Genomic DNA, 14,937 nt, shown 5'->3' on the forward strand with positions numbered 1-14,937 from the left:
TCATTAACTTATTTGAACAATAGGTAGTGAAATATGAACTACATTTAAAGTAATTTAGTCAGGCATGGTTGCACATGCCAATAAGCCCTGCACTTAGGATGCCGAAATAGGAGAATCGCAATTTCAAGACCAGCCTGTGCTACAAAGTGAGTTTAGGGCCAGCTTTGACTATGTAGCAAAACCCTGACTCTAAATAAATAAGGAAATAAAATATTTTTTTCTTTAATCATGTTAAATGTATTCTGGTTACCATCTTATGTTCCTATTTAAATGTCATTAGCTGCAGATAGTTTCTGTTTATTGGTTGCTTTTAAAAAAACATTTTGCTATTTGTCCATTGTATTTACTGAGAATAATTATACTCTCTTTAGAAGTTCTAAATGGAAACTTAAATCTTTTATTACATTCCCCTTTGAATCATTGAATGCTCTCACTGCCCTGTATAATGTAATTCTAGAACAAAATATTTAATGGTAGAACAAAATATTTACTGGTAGTTTAAGAACACAGCTAGCATTTTATAGAGTGTTTACATCTGATACACAGGCACCAAGAGTGGAAGCACAAGTTCTTCTGGGATCCTTAGTTTGCTTTCCCAACTTATACTGTGAACTGCCTGCTCTCCATCCCAACATCCCTGAGATTGCTGTGTCTCAATTTACAGACGTTAAGGTAAGAAATCAGATGCTAGTATTTAGCATATATGATGAAATCTGCCATCTCTCTTTTCTTTTTGAAATCTAGTTACTAAAGAATGTTAATATTCCAGTCATAAATCTCGAATGTCTGCTAGGAACAAAGCCTTTTTAAGGTTTAAACCTGAAAACTTTGAAACCTGTTCTCATTATCGAGTCTACTCACATGTCTGTCCCTTAGGAGTCATTAATTCACTCACTGAATATGTGACCCAAGACTAATACAAGACTTCTCAGATTGAGATGTCACACTAAAACTAAATGTTTTAATTTCCACTTTCTATTCTTGATAGAACTTTATTGTTTTGTATGAAATATGGAATATCTCCTGTACTTTAAGTATTAAAGGGGCTTGCACATTCATCAGGAACAGGCATGACAAATGACACTTGTGATTGTACACTTCTCAAAGTTTTCAGGTTAGAAAACTAGTGAAGAGTAATTCTAAGCCTCTGTTTAAAGAGGAAATATGATTTGATTGCATGTTTGGTCCTATGACTCAATGCCTCTTAGACCAAGGTAGAGGAGGCTGGCGTGAAAATTCTCCCGTTAAGGTTCTGGGCTCAGCAATGTGAGCCCTAGTGAACAATTCTGTGACTAGGTCATTGTCTCTGACTATAGGCCTGTGTACTCTCAATGCCCAAGGGCTTAGCACTCCTGTTGATAAAATGTGCTGTGACAGTAACTAACTTGGTCTTTAGCCTCAGAAGAGCTGAGGAGAAGACACTGTGGCTCCTGGGGGATCATGCTGATGCTTTATTTTTCCAAGTTGCTTTTACTGAAAGTTTTGAGTTGAATTTCATCTTAAGCATTTAAAATTGTTTTTACTTAGTATATAGAGTATGGGTTTCATTTGTAGGGATAAGTCCTGCCCCTTAGGGGGCATGTTCGCCTCGGGCTAATGTTTACCTATAAATCTGGTGAGCATGCTCGCAGCTTGCTTCTGCTTTCCTTGTCTCCTTGGGAACGGTGGTTCTGTAAGTCTATTTCGCCATTAAAGCTGTATATATTTTTACAATCTGTCTGCATTCGTTTACGCCGTTACATTCATTATAGCATATTTTGAGCTGTTTTGAGACAAGGTCTCACCAAGTATCCTAAACTGGCCTAGAATCCACTCTGCAACCCAGAGTGTTTTTGAACTGGTAGAGATTCTCATGCCCTCGCCTCCCAAGTACAGGTATCACAGGCTTATAGCACCAGGAATACCGTTGGAAGATAACTTTTTAATTTGTTTTGTGTTTTTAGACGAAGATTTCCCTGTGTAGCCTAGACTAGCTTGGACCTTGTGATCCTTCTCCCTTTGCCTCTGGCTTCTGAGAGCACAAGCATGACACAACGCCTGCATGTTCTGTGGTCTTTCTGTCATACTGATTTGTTTCCTTAGATAGATAAGTATAAATGGGATTGCTTAGAGTGGAATGGCTGTTTTAACAATATTAATACTTCCAAGAAATTAACTACCATTTCTTTCCAGGAATAAATTCTATTTAATCATGTACAGTTTTTTAAAAATGTACTGCTCAGTTTGGTATAGAATACTAGTAATTTTTTTGAAAACTTTTCAAAAAATAGAGTGGTATCTGTATGGATTTGGGTATTCAGATAATGAAGCCTCATGAAATGAGAATGAAGATGTACTTGTTTCTTCAGATTTTAAAAGGGTTTGATAAAAATTGGCCATTGAAGCCATCTGGCCCTGCTGTTCAAATACTATATCTAAAAAACATTTAAGGTATTCATGCCTTTTAGGTATCAGTTCTGTTGTGTAATGATTCTTTATTATTCTCCTAATCATGAAAAAAGTTATTTTTAAAGATACTTTAGTTATAAATTTCAGGATTTGTTATCCACCTGAAGGCGTAAGTCACAAACAATGCCACACCAGTTTGGAATTATGATTAATAGGGTGGTATTTATTTAAAGGGGAAAAAACTTACAGATCACTGTTCCAGGCAACAGCCCTTTATGCAACCAGGAAGGGAGTCTAGTCGCCAGCGGAGCAGGAAGTGAAGAGAGAGAGGAGAGGGAAGTGGCCGCTTTTTTAAAGGGAGAGAGACCACGCCCCAATGGGCTGGTATCTCAGCAGCTATAGGCTGGAGGAGTGGAAGGACCTCCCGCAACACCTCCCCATTTTGTTTAAATAAGAGAGTTCTAAACCTACTATGAAATTATATACAATAAGTACAAATATCCTATTCTAACTAGCTTGGTCTTATATAATAAATAACTTGGCCAACTCATGAGAGAAAGTAACTACATTTATATAATCTTCAACCCCATCGAAGATCTGAGAAGGGAAATAATGTTACCTGGGTAATTAGGAAGTTCAGTAAAACAACTTCCAAAACATGCAACAAATCACAGAGACAACTAGCTACCTGGGCAATCACCCAAAGTCACATTAGCAGCGTTGAAGCAACCAACTTTGGCTAAGGCCTAACATAACTGACAAACCATTTTCTAAGGCAAGCAACTTTTCAAAACTATCTTACCCTGTCTTGGCAGGATATGACAGTCCTGTTTTATCCTTTGATGCACGCTCTGTATCTTTGTCAGTCGTTGAGGTATGGGCATTTCTTTGCCCAAAGGCCAGTTCTGCCAAAAAGAAAGGCTCCAGGTGGAGTGTCTTTGGTGCTCAACATTCTCCCGGGAATAGAGTGCTGTTGCCAGGAGCAATTGTGTCTCACTACCACAAAACTCTGAGTTAGATTAAAGGCCATTTTCTTTTTCTTTTTCTTTTTTTTTTTTTTTTTTTGGTTTTTCGAGAAAGGGTTTCTCTGTGGTTTTGGAGCCTGTCCTGGAACTAGCTCTTGTAGACCAGGCTGGTTTCGAACTCACAGAGATCCGCCTGCCTCTGCCTCCCAAGTGCTGGGATTAAAGGCATGCGCCACCACCGCCCGGCTCTAAAGGCCATTGTCTACAGCTCTTTGAAGAAGTTGAAGATTATCTATCTATACTGAGTATAATCTCTATATATCTAAAGAACCTGATTAGTCTAATTATAAATGACAAACTTAGATGACTATTAATCTATATAATTCTCAATATCTAACTTAAAGACTAGGAAAATAAACGACTGTGAAACAAATGAGGACAGTGACCTCCAAATATAAACAATGTACAAATATACATTGCAGTAGATAAATATATATCAATACACAAATATTATATAAGTATCTTAATCAGAGGTAGAAATGTACACTGCAATATGGTAAATATATACAATATATATATCAATACAATATATGTCAATACATAAAAAATGTTTTAAACAGAGGTAGAAACATGCATGCATACAATAGTCAATATAATTTAACATTGTATCAATATACAAGAATCTATACCAATATATTTGTCTAAAAACAGTAACTCACAATTAAAAATCTATTATCCCATCATCCCTCTTTTTTTTTTCAAAATGATCCCTGTGCTTATAAAATTCCTCCCCCAACCCTCAATCATATACTAATTATAATCAACCCATAAATGATGTCCCTAAACCCAAGGGCAAACTTTACTGGGAGAGGGGACGTCGTCCTCTAGAATTACTTCCAGCTGTCATGGGGACGACGTTCTTACTGGGGGATCCTGTGAAAGTAAAATGATGGTTAAATTTCAAGATCAATGTCTTTTAAAATTGCCAATAGTCTCTGAGTATTTTGTGCAGGTCTGGCCAAAATGTTGTATAAGATGTGCACCATTTCAGCTAACCAAGTTGGAACTGTCTTGTGCAGCTGGTACCCAAAGCAGGTCTTGTAGTAGTGCTATCAGTATCATGACGTCATATCAACCAGGTGGAGTTGTTGTTATGGGGCCCCATCTTCTTCCTGGAAACTTCAAATGTCACTTCAGGAAAAACTCATTGTTCATTGTGAAAAACTTAAACATTAATCATATAAACATATATGTATATATTCACTGAAAGGCATGATAGATATATTCAATGAAAAGTATGATAGATATGAAGAAAAGCAAAGACGTTTTCTAAACTCATATTTCTTTCTGTCCCATATCATGGCTCTTCACATGAGACAGAAACTCCAGGAACTCTGGATTTTTCTCTTACTAACAGGCTTGGAATTGGAGAGGGACTGAGCCAAAGTCCAACTTCAAAACCAGCTTTATAAATTTAAAAATATGGTTTAATATTACTTACACAACCCATTCAGTTTTCTTGATATTTCCTATTGGGCAGGTATTTTTCCATCTGTCAGTATCCAAACATCCAGGGTCCCTTGAATTTTTCAAAGATGAGTGTTTTCCTGTGGAGATAGGAACAGAACCCTGCCCCCATTTTATATGTTTTTCTTACCACCTGTATGAATATCATCATTGTGGATGAGTTGTCATTTCTCCTTTCCAAGAGGTTTCTCCTCTTCAAATCGAAACTTTATTAATTTTGATGGTATCCACAATTTTTCTTCTCCTGTAGAAACAAGAGCAAAACCCCTTCCCCAACGTAGCACATCTCCTGGCTTCCATTGAGAGGTCAGCACATCTTTGAAATAAATCGGTTGATTTAGTTCAGCAGACTTTTCCATTATCCAATGTCTTTCTGCTGCTGTCGTTCCTTTCTCATTAACGTTAAGAAAATTCAAGGTTAATAAAGCATTATGTAATCTATTTCTGGGGGTATTTTCTGTCCCTTTCTGTTTGTTCAGCATATCCTTTATAGTATGATTTGATCTTTCTAGAACTGCCTGACCTGTAGGATTATTTGGTATACCTGTAATGTGTTTTATATTATAATAATCAAAAAATTGTTTCATTTTCTTAGATACATATGCTGGACCATTATCTGTCTTTATTTGTGCAGGTATACCACATGATGGCCATAACTTCCAATAAATGTGTGATTACTGAATCAGCCTTTTCTGAGCTCAGGGCAGTAGCCCATTGAAAACCTGAATACGTGTCTATGGTGTGGTGTACATCTTTTAATTTACCAAATTCCATAAAGTGGAACACATCCATCTGCCAGATTTCATTTCTCTTTGGGTTACTCCCTGTAGGCAACAGTGTTTGATTATAGAAAGAACAAGTAGGACATCTCTTTATAATGTCCTTAGCTTGTTGCCAAGTAATGGAAAATTCTTTCTTTAAGCCTTTACTATTGACATGATGCTTCTTATGAAATTCTGAGGCCTGCAACACACTTCAAATCAATAATTGATCAATCTCAGCGTTGCCTTGGGCTAGAGGACCAGGCAGACCTGTATGGGACCGGATGTGTGTTATGTACATCTGACAAAGCTTGTTCCTGATTATGTCTTGTACCTGGATAAACAATGAAGTCAACTCTGTGTCATCTGGTATAAATTCAGCGGTTTCAATATGCAAGATAACTCTTTCTACATATTGTGAATCTGTAACTATATTAAGAGGTTCTTTAAAATCCCTTAGCACCATAAGAATGACATATAATTCTGCCTTCTGGACAGAATTATAAGGGCTTTGTTCCACCTTACTCAATTCATCTGACTTGTAACCTGCTTTCCCTGATTCATTTGCATCAGTATAGAACGTACGGGCTCCAGTTATTGGAGCATCACGTACAATTCTAGGAAGAATCCAAGAAGTTCTTTTTATGAGGTTAAGTCTACCACTTTTGGGATAGTTGCTATTAATTTCTCCCAAAAAATTAGCACAAGCTCTTTGCCACGGTTCATTGTCTTCCCATAACTTTTTTATTTCTTCAGTAGTAAAAGGCACTATAATTTCTGCTGGGTCTATACCTGCTAGTTGACGAAGTCTCAGCTTACCTTTTATAATTAATTCAGAGACTTTTTCCACATAAGTTTTTAATTTTTTACTTGGTTTATTAGGTATAAATATCCACTCTAAAATAATATCTTCCCTCTGCATTAGAATCCCTGTAGGAGAAATTCTGGAAGGCAATATGACTAGGATGTAGCTAAGATTTGGGTTCACCCTATCCACATGTGCCTCCTGTAATTTTTCCTCAATCATTGTCAGTTCCTTTTCTGCTTCAGCTGTCAGTTTTCTTGGACTATTCAAATCTTTATCAACATCTAAGGTTTTGTTTAAATGAACTATTAGATCAGGTGTTATCCCAACAGCTGGTCGTAGACTGGAAATGTCTCCTAACAATCTTTGGAAGTCATTAAGAGTCTTTAACCGGTCTCTCCTAATTTGTACCTTTTGTGTTTTAATTTTCTCTAACCCTATTCTGTAACCTAGGTAATTAATAGAATTTGCTCTTTGAATCTTTTCAGGGGCAATTTGTAATCCCCACCTAGGCAAGACTTTCTTTACTTCTTCAAACATCCTTTCTAAAGTATCTTTATTTGAATCAGATAACAAGATGTCATCCATGTAATGATAAATTATGGACTTGGGGAATTGTTTACGAATTATTTCCAATGGCTTACTTACAAAATATTGGCACAGTGTAGGACTATTGAGCATACCCTGTAGGAGGACAGTCCATTGATATCTCCTATTAGGCTGAGAATTATTATAAGTAGGCACTGTGAAGGCAAATTTTTCTCTATCCTTTTCTTGTAATGGTATAGTGAAAAAACAATCTTTCAAATCAATAACTATAAGAGGCCATCCTTTTGGTAACAGAGAAGGCAAAAGAATTCCAGATTGTAGTGGGCCCATAGGTTGAATTACTTTGTTGACAGCTCTTAGATCTGTCACCATTCTCCATTTACCAGATTTCTTTTTTACAACAAACACAGGAGAATTCCAAGGGCTGGTTGATTCTTCAATGTGGTGAGCATCTAGTTGCTCTTGCACCAGCTGTTCCAATGCCTGTAGTTTATCTTCAGCTAGAGGCCACTGTTTGATCCATATTGGCTTCTCAGTTAGCCATTTTAAAGGTAGGGCTGTTGGTACCTCTAAAGGTTTGGTATTTGCTGTATGTCCTTCTATAGCCTGAATGGCTGATGACCTTTTTCCATAATTCCTCATCATATCCTTCCCAGAATTATGAATTCCTGGAAATACAGGAATGTTAATCTGGGTATTCCATTGCTGTAGCAGGTCACGGCCCCATAAATTTCTGGCAGTATTGGCTTTATATGGCCTTAGTCTTCCTATTTGCCCTTCAGGCCCTATGCATTCAACCCATCTTGTGCTTTGTTTTACACGAGATAGGGTTCCAATTCCCAGAAACTGAACATCTACCTCTTGAAGAGGCCAATTCGGATGCCAAGATTCTGGGGTAATGATACTTACATCCACACCTGTGTCTAATAAGCCTTCAATAAAAGTGCCATTTATACAGACTCTTAGCTTTGGTCTTTGATCATTAATAGAAGTCTGCCAAAATATACGTTTACTCTGTCCTATTGGTTTTTTTGACTCATCCTCCACACGTAATTCATCATTTAGACCAGTATTACTCTTTACAGCAGAAATTGGAGCTTTTAATTTTCTTGGTGAGGCACATTCTCCACTGTGACTGGGAATGACTGGGCCACTGTTGGCTTGGGGGCCTGCGAGATGCCCCCCAAGGAGTTTCCCGATGATATCGGATTGCCCCGTCTGTTGTTGACCTACATTCGTTGGACCAATGCCGGCCTTTACTGCATCTCCTACATATACCTGAAAGCCGAGCTCTCCTATTTTTGTCATTCCCAGAAGAGATATTATTCCTAGAAATTCTTTGCCTGCAATCCCTTTGCAAATGTCCTAATTTACCACAATTAAAACACCTGGCAGTTTGATGTCTCCTCATTGCTTTGGAAATCGCTTCTCCTACCCAAGATTCATCATTATAGCTAAACGTCTCAACATTCATTGTATGCTGAATCCATTCATCCATAGGTGCTGATCTAGACTTTAAAGGCCCAATTATCTTTTTGCATTCTATGTTTGCATTCCCAAAAGCTAGAGATTCAAGAAGTATTCGTCTAGCTTCTGGGTCTGTTACCCCTATGTCCAAAACCTTAATTAATCTTTGCAAAAAGTCAATAAAGGGTTCTCTCTGTCCCTGCCTAATTCTGGTATATGATTCAACCCTTTTTACTGGATCTTGTATCCTATTCCAAGCATTTAAAGCTGCTTGGTGACATAGACACAGTACTTCATCGTCATAAAGAGCTTGGACCTGTGGATCAGCATATTCTCCTGCACCAAGAATTTGATCTTGGGAAACCTCAACACCTTTTGCTCTTCCTTGCTGTTCCATATGTTTGGTTTCTTCTCTGAAATACATTCCAAACATCAAGGAAGGTCCATTATCTAAAATTGCAGACACTAGCTGATGGAAATCATGGGGGGTAGCTCTAGCATTAGAAGCCCAAGTCCTTATCATTTCCTTTACATATGCATTGTGCAAGCCAAAATTAACAACAGCTTGCTTAATTTCTTTCAGATCATTCATTGCTATTGGCGTCCATCTAGCTTCTTTGACTCCCTTTGAGCCTTTAGAAGTTGACGCTTTGTCAGAATTAAGTATAGGGTATGTTGCTAGAACCCTGGGTAAGCCAGTTCTAATAGCTGGTGGAGGCATTGTATCCTGTCTTTGTGCCTCCTTACTCTGTTCACCAGCTGCAATAATTTCTCCAATCTTTTCAAATCTTTTTATCATTGTCTCTCTTAATTCCTGAATCTCCTGACCTGTTTATATTTCCAGTGATTTCACTGAGGCATCAATTTTTTGGTCCCCATTCTGCACCTGTGATTCCAAAGCTTTAATTTTTTCCTTCAAAGATAACATGTCCTCCTTAAACTTTCCTTGTATATCATGTAGATTCCCATCTTGGAGGTACATTCTGTCTGTTACCTTATCAAAACTTTGTGATAAAGTCTGAACGTCAAATTCAACAGCCTGAACCCTTTCAGGTAACTTTCTAATACCCTTGAATATGGAGTCAATTTTGTCTGTCATAGCATCCACTTGTTCAGATAACCTGTGATCTTCAATAATTTTAATCTTGTCAATTAGTTGTTCATTATTAGTTCGTAAAGATTCTATTGTTCTTAGGAGTGCCATATTCTTCCTTAATGATAGAATATGGAAAAGAAAACTGACACCTAGTAACAAGCAAATCAAGGTATCCCCATAATCATATAAACCTTGTATGACGTAATCCATTGTATTAGTAAATATAAATTTACTAATCCATTGTATTAGTGAAAACAAAGCAGTAAAATTTGCGTTAGAAACAAAAACTGCCATATTACCTATTATCCAGCAGGTGGCGCTGTTGCCAAGTCGCGATGAAACCGGGGTCCTGTTTCAGTGTCTTAGTAGATGTTAAAAACTGGAAAATGCAAGTTTCTCAACAAAGTAAATGTAATTAAATCAATTCCAGAGACGTAACCAAAAACCCAGAATCCAGGGGTAGAGAAGAGCAACCTGGAAGCCGCTTATGCCTCTACGTGACAGAGTCACCCTGAGGGGTTTCAGCTTTCAGCAACCGCGTGCTCTGGTTCGTGCCACTAAAGAGCTGTGCTTGCAAGGGAGATTTAAAAACAACTCAGAAAAGAGCAAACCACGCGGGCAGAGACTACGCGGGCCTGTGGAGTTTAAATCCACGTGGGGAGGCCAAGGCCGCAGCTGCAAGGCACAGGCGGCGGCTGAGGAAGGGAGGGCTCCCGCCAAGCCGAACTCGCGGCTGGCCGCGGGGAAAGGAGAGGTTCTAAAACCAAACGTTGGGCGCCAAAATGAAGGCGTAAGTCACAAACAATGCCACACCAGTTTGGAATTATGATTAATGGGGTGGTATTTATTTAAAGGGGAAAAAATTTACAGATCACTGTCCCAGGCAACAGCCCTCTACGCAACCAGGAAGGGAGTCTAGTTGCCGGAGGAGCAGGAAGTGAAGAGAGAGAGGAGAGGGAAGTGGCCGCTTTTTTAAAGGGAGAGAGACCACGCCCCAATGGGCTAGTATCTCAGCAGCTATAGGCTGGAGGAGTGGGAGGACCTCCCGCAACAGCCACCTTTTAGAATAATTCTGGGTTTTTATTAAAAGTAAATTTAAGAATGGATTGTTCACTTACCCACTCTATTTCTAATGCCCAGAGCATTAATGTCTGGTCCAGAATGGCCAACTCGTAAATATTTGTTGAATTAGTACACTGTACTAATTCATTCCTTATACTAGTACATTAGAAATTGTAATCATTTCTTCTGTTTCTTCTTATTTTAGGAACTTATAATTAAAACTGTACTAAGCTCAGCAAGAGATGAGCCCTCTGGTCCTGCAAGGTAGGTCAGATATTCTTAATGTAACAGCTATCCCTAGCAGTTTGTAAAAATTACAACACTTCAAATTGTTCCAGACTTCTAAAAGCCTTCATCTTTCATAAATAAAATAATTTGTTTTAATCTTATTTGACTACCTTTTACTTCATCATTATGTTTCATTGGTTATTTATATAGTGCTTTGAAGTACAGAGTAGAGGTCAATGTTCATTAAAATATTTAGATTACAAAAATTGATATATCTAAGAAAATAGTATACTTTAATAGCCACCTATTTGATCATGATTTTTAATAGACTATCAGAAGATTTTTACTTTCCTTTTTGTGCGTATGTGTATATATGTATGTGTACACATATCTATGCAATTCTCGCGCATGCATGTGTGCAGGCCAGAGGAAGACATCAGGTATCCTCTGTTGTTTTCCACCTTATTCCATTAAAACATGGGATCTCTCCCTGAACCTAGAACTTGCCAAGTTTTGGCTAGGCTGTTGTCCAGCACTATACTGTTTCCCCTGTCCTCATCGGGGTTGCTGGTTTACACAGACATGTCTGGGGTTTTACAGGTATGGAACGCTGGGTATCTGAACTCAAGTCTTCATGCTTTGTAGTAAGCACTTTTACCCACTGAGCCATCTCCCAATCCCAAAATAATCTTAATTATTTTAATAAATTAGGGAAGAAACACCATAGTCTCTTATATGCCCTCTACTTTCTCTTGGTGTACTCACACAAATTTAGAAAACATCTTGTTTGTAGCCTATTATTTAATATTTCAGTGTTTTAATTTAATTCATTGATTTTTGTTTTTTGAGACATGATCTCATGTAAATATGGGCTGGCCTTGAGCTCACTATATAGCCACGATTGCCCTTGAACAAGACCTGATTCTCCTGCCTCAGCTTTGCAAGTGCTTGGATTATAGGATTACAGCCAACTCTTGGTGTTCCAACAAAAGCTAGTTCATATTGGCACTCTCCATCTGTGCTTTTGGTCAATTGAGTTTATGGAACACTTTGCTGCATTTCAAAATGCATTGTTGCTTTATGACTTCATACACTGCTATTGCTGAAACCTGGAACTTAGTTGCTTTGATCTATGTAAGAATTAGGGGTTGATGCCAAAGGAGGGAAAATAAGGCAGTAGCCCTTACTCTGAAGACATCTTGATCATCTCTGGTGTAAACAGTTGGGTAACAACAGTCTGCACCATAAGAGAAGACTTCAGACTCCTCTGTTCTAGAAGAAAAAAAATTCATTGAACTATTCTAAAATGTAGTGTAATAATATCAGTATTAATCCATGTACGTATGCCAGAATTACAGATAGTAGGCTATTTTTATACTTGGAGAGAACTGTTAAACAGTTTATTAGAAGCCTAAACTTGAGTACATTGAAGTCTTCCTGATTCTGATTACCAAGTAACTTCCAGCTGAATTTTAGCTGAGTCACTTTTAGGAAGATAAAACCCCACAAGGTTAGAGAAGCAAGTAAAGCCCTACAAGGTCTATTTCTTCTGGAGTTTTTAAAAATTATTTTTAGTAGCCGGGCGGTGGTGGCGCACACCTTTAATCCCAGCACTTGGGAGGCAGAGGCAGGCGGATCTCTGTGAGTTCGAGACCAGCCTGGTCTACAAGAGCTAGTTCCAGGACAGGAACCAAAAGCTACAGAGAAACCCTGTCTCAAAAAATAAAAAAAAAAAATTATTTTTAGTTTGTTTAAGAAAATTGTGGCTAGTTGTGTTAAATTTGAATAACAAAAATATTTTACTTACTCCATCAATTATATTTATCTAAGCTAATTGTCCTGTTGCTAGTCAAGAATATTAGACTCTCTCCTGTAAAGCAGGCTCTCTGTTTGTTTGGGAAGAAGACTTCTCGTCAATTTAATCTTAGGGATTTGTCAGAAAGGTGCTGCATGTTGTTCCCAGCACTCCTGCTCTGTTTGTTGTGTCACTATTGGTGATGAATTACAGGAGAAAACTGGCTTTCTATTGGCAGTGTTTTTATTTCTGCTTTTCCTCACTTATCAGCTAACTAGCAAAGTCTTTGATTCATTTAAACAGTGAATGTACTGAATGTTGTGTTTTATTTGAAGTCATTGTAGGGTATCTTTTTTTTTTTTCAGATGTGTAGCACTTTGCAGTTTAGGTATTTGGATTTGTGAAGAATTAGTTCATGAATCTCATCATCCTCAAATTAAAGAAGCTCTGAATGTAATTTGTGTTTCATTAAAGGTAAAGAAATCTATTTCATGAAAAATATCGAGATCATTAGGACACAGGATTTTTCCCCCCACACATTTAATAATCCTGGGACCCTGTGACTACAACATTCAATAGTCATTTTCATCATGTATTATTACATTAACTCCTGATTCTGACTCACTTTAAGAATAGTTCCACTCTTGAATTTAAGGTATTTTTGTGATGAGCTCTTATGTCTGAACTTTTCTATATTTGATTTCTTTCCTAGAAAATATGTGATTGACATCTTAAAAATAAACCAGTTATTTAAAACAGCACATAGGAGGGAGATGATTTAGTGTGTGTGTATGCATAAGAGAAGGGAGAGGGAGAGAGGTATGGTGTATGTTTATGTGTATGCTTGTGTGCTGAGGTCAAAGTCATGGGCAGCTTTTCATAGAATGCTGAGAACTTGAACTCAAATCCTCACACTTCAGCTGTAGGCACAAGCTGAGCCACCTTCCCAGCCCTCTTGATTTTTAACTAGTATTTTTGTGACTTACTTTCTGATCTTTATTATTCCCTAAATTACTGAGTTTTTGACTTTATTAATCAAAATAAATATCCTCTTTATAACCAGAATAGAAATTTGTTTAAAAGTAGTAATCTAGGGGCTGGAGAGATAGCTGAGTGGTTAAGAGCACTTACTGTTGTTTCAGAGGACCCTGGGTTCAATTCCCAGCATCCATGTGTCAACTCAGAACTCCTTATAACTAGTTCCAGGAGACCCAGTGCCCTTTTCTGGCCTCTTTGCCTACCAGGCACATATATGGTGTACATCCATAGATGCAGGCAACCAACACAAAAAGAGTTTAAAAAATTAGTGATAATCTAATCAAGTAGAATATCGAATAAAATTATAAAATTTACTGCATTTCAGTATTATTTAGGGGTTTCTTTTTGCTATTATTGTTTAAGACAGTCTCACTATTTAGCCCAGGCTACCTTCTAATTTCAGTAGAATGCTCAGACTGTCACGAACTCAGAATTTTCCTGCTTCAGCGTTCTGCATGCTGAAATTTCAGTCATGCTCCACTATTCCCTGCTTATATGAGTATTTTTACTTATGAAAGAATACTTATTATTCTTGTCTTAAAGCTTTTAATACCACAGCATCTGTTTAAGGCTAAATATGTGTTATGCATAGTAAGCACTTTTGAGTAACCCCAGTGAACTGACGATAATTCTGATTATGTGCTATGTTTGAGGCGCTTTACTGAGCAAAGTGAAGAATAAAATGGAAATTGTAGGTACAGCTTTGAGAGATGTACGGTACAACAGCTGATATTTATGCCAAAAGGAAACATGAGGTTTAAATCACCAGAAGCTAATATTGACGAGTAGGCATAAAGAAGGGTTTTTTAACAATGGCTTTTGTTGTTTCAGTTCACGAATAAAACAGTTGCGCATGTGGCGTGTCACATGCTTCACATGCTGGTTCACTATGCACCTAGACTGCAGACCTACCAGCCCGACTCGCCCTTGAAAATTATTCAGGTGAACAACTTTTTCTTTATTTTTATTATAACCATATATTAAAATTTATTAGATATGGATACCTTAAATATGAAATTATTTTAATAGGTGCTGTTTTTTTCATAGGTAAATATTTGGTTTTTCTACATTTTTGTATCAAAGTTCCTGATAATTCCTTTATATTTTTAAATTATTTATTTATGTGATTAGTTTACATCCTAACTGCAGTTTTCCTTCCTCTTCTCCTCCTAGTCCTTCTCCTCTCCCTTCACTGCCCTCCCCCGCCCAATCCACACCTCCTCTGTTTCTGTTAAGAAAAGGGCAGGCCTCCCATG

The 14,937-nt window shown here is 37.6% G+C and overlaps 1 protein-coding gene across 8 annotated transcripts in view; it reads left to right on the plus strand.

The window, feature by feature from the left end:
• Positions 1–14,937, plus strand: part of Ralgapa1 (Ral GTPase activating protein catalytic subunit alpha 1) — a 237,244-nt gene that overhangs the window by 132,913 nt on the left and 89,394 nt on the right. For all 8 annotated transcript variants that reach the window (XM_041658516.1, XM_041658517.1, XM_041658518.1 and 5 more), the window contains 4 exons: positions 547–672; positions 10,826–10,884; positions 13,009–13,117; positions 14,513–14,623. In XM_041658516.1, the coding sequence (XP_041514450.1) occupies positions 547–672; positions 10,826–10,884; positions 13,009–13,117; positions 14,513–14,623 (405 nt within the window). The remainder of the gene's footprint in view (positions 1–546; positions 673–10,825; positions 10,885–13,008; positions 13,118–14,512; positions 14,624–14,937) is intronic.

Source organism: Microtus oregoni, unplaced genomic scaffold (genome assembly GCF_018167655.1).
Source record: "Microtus oregoni isolate MIOR12 unplaced genomic scaffold, Mior012 000009F_ref0000495, whole genome shotgun sequence".
In the NCBI taxonomy this organism is placed as follows: domain Eukaryota; kingdom Metazoa; phylum Chordata; class Mammalia; order Rodentia; family Cricetidae; genus Microtus; species Microtus oregoni.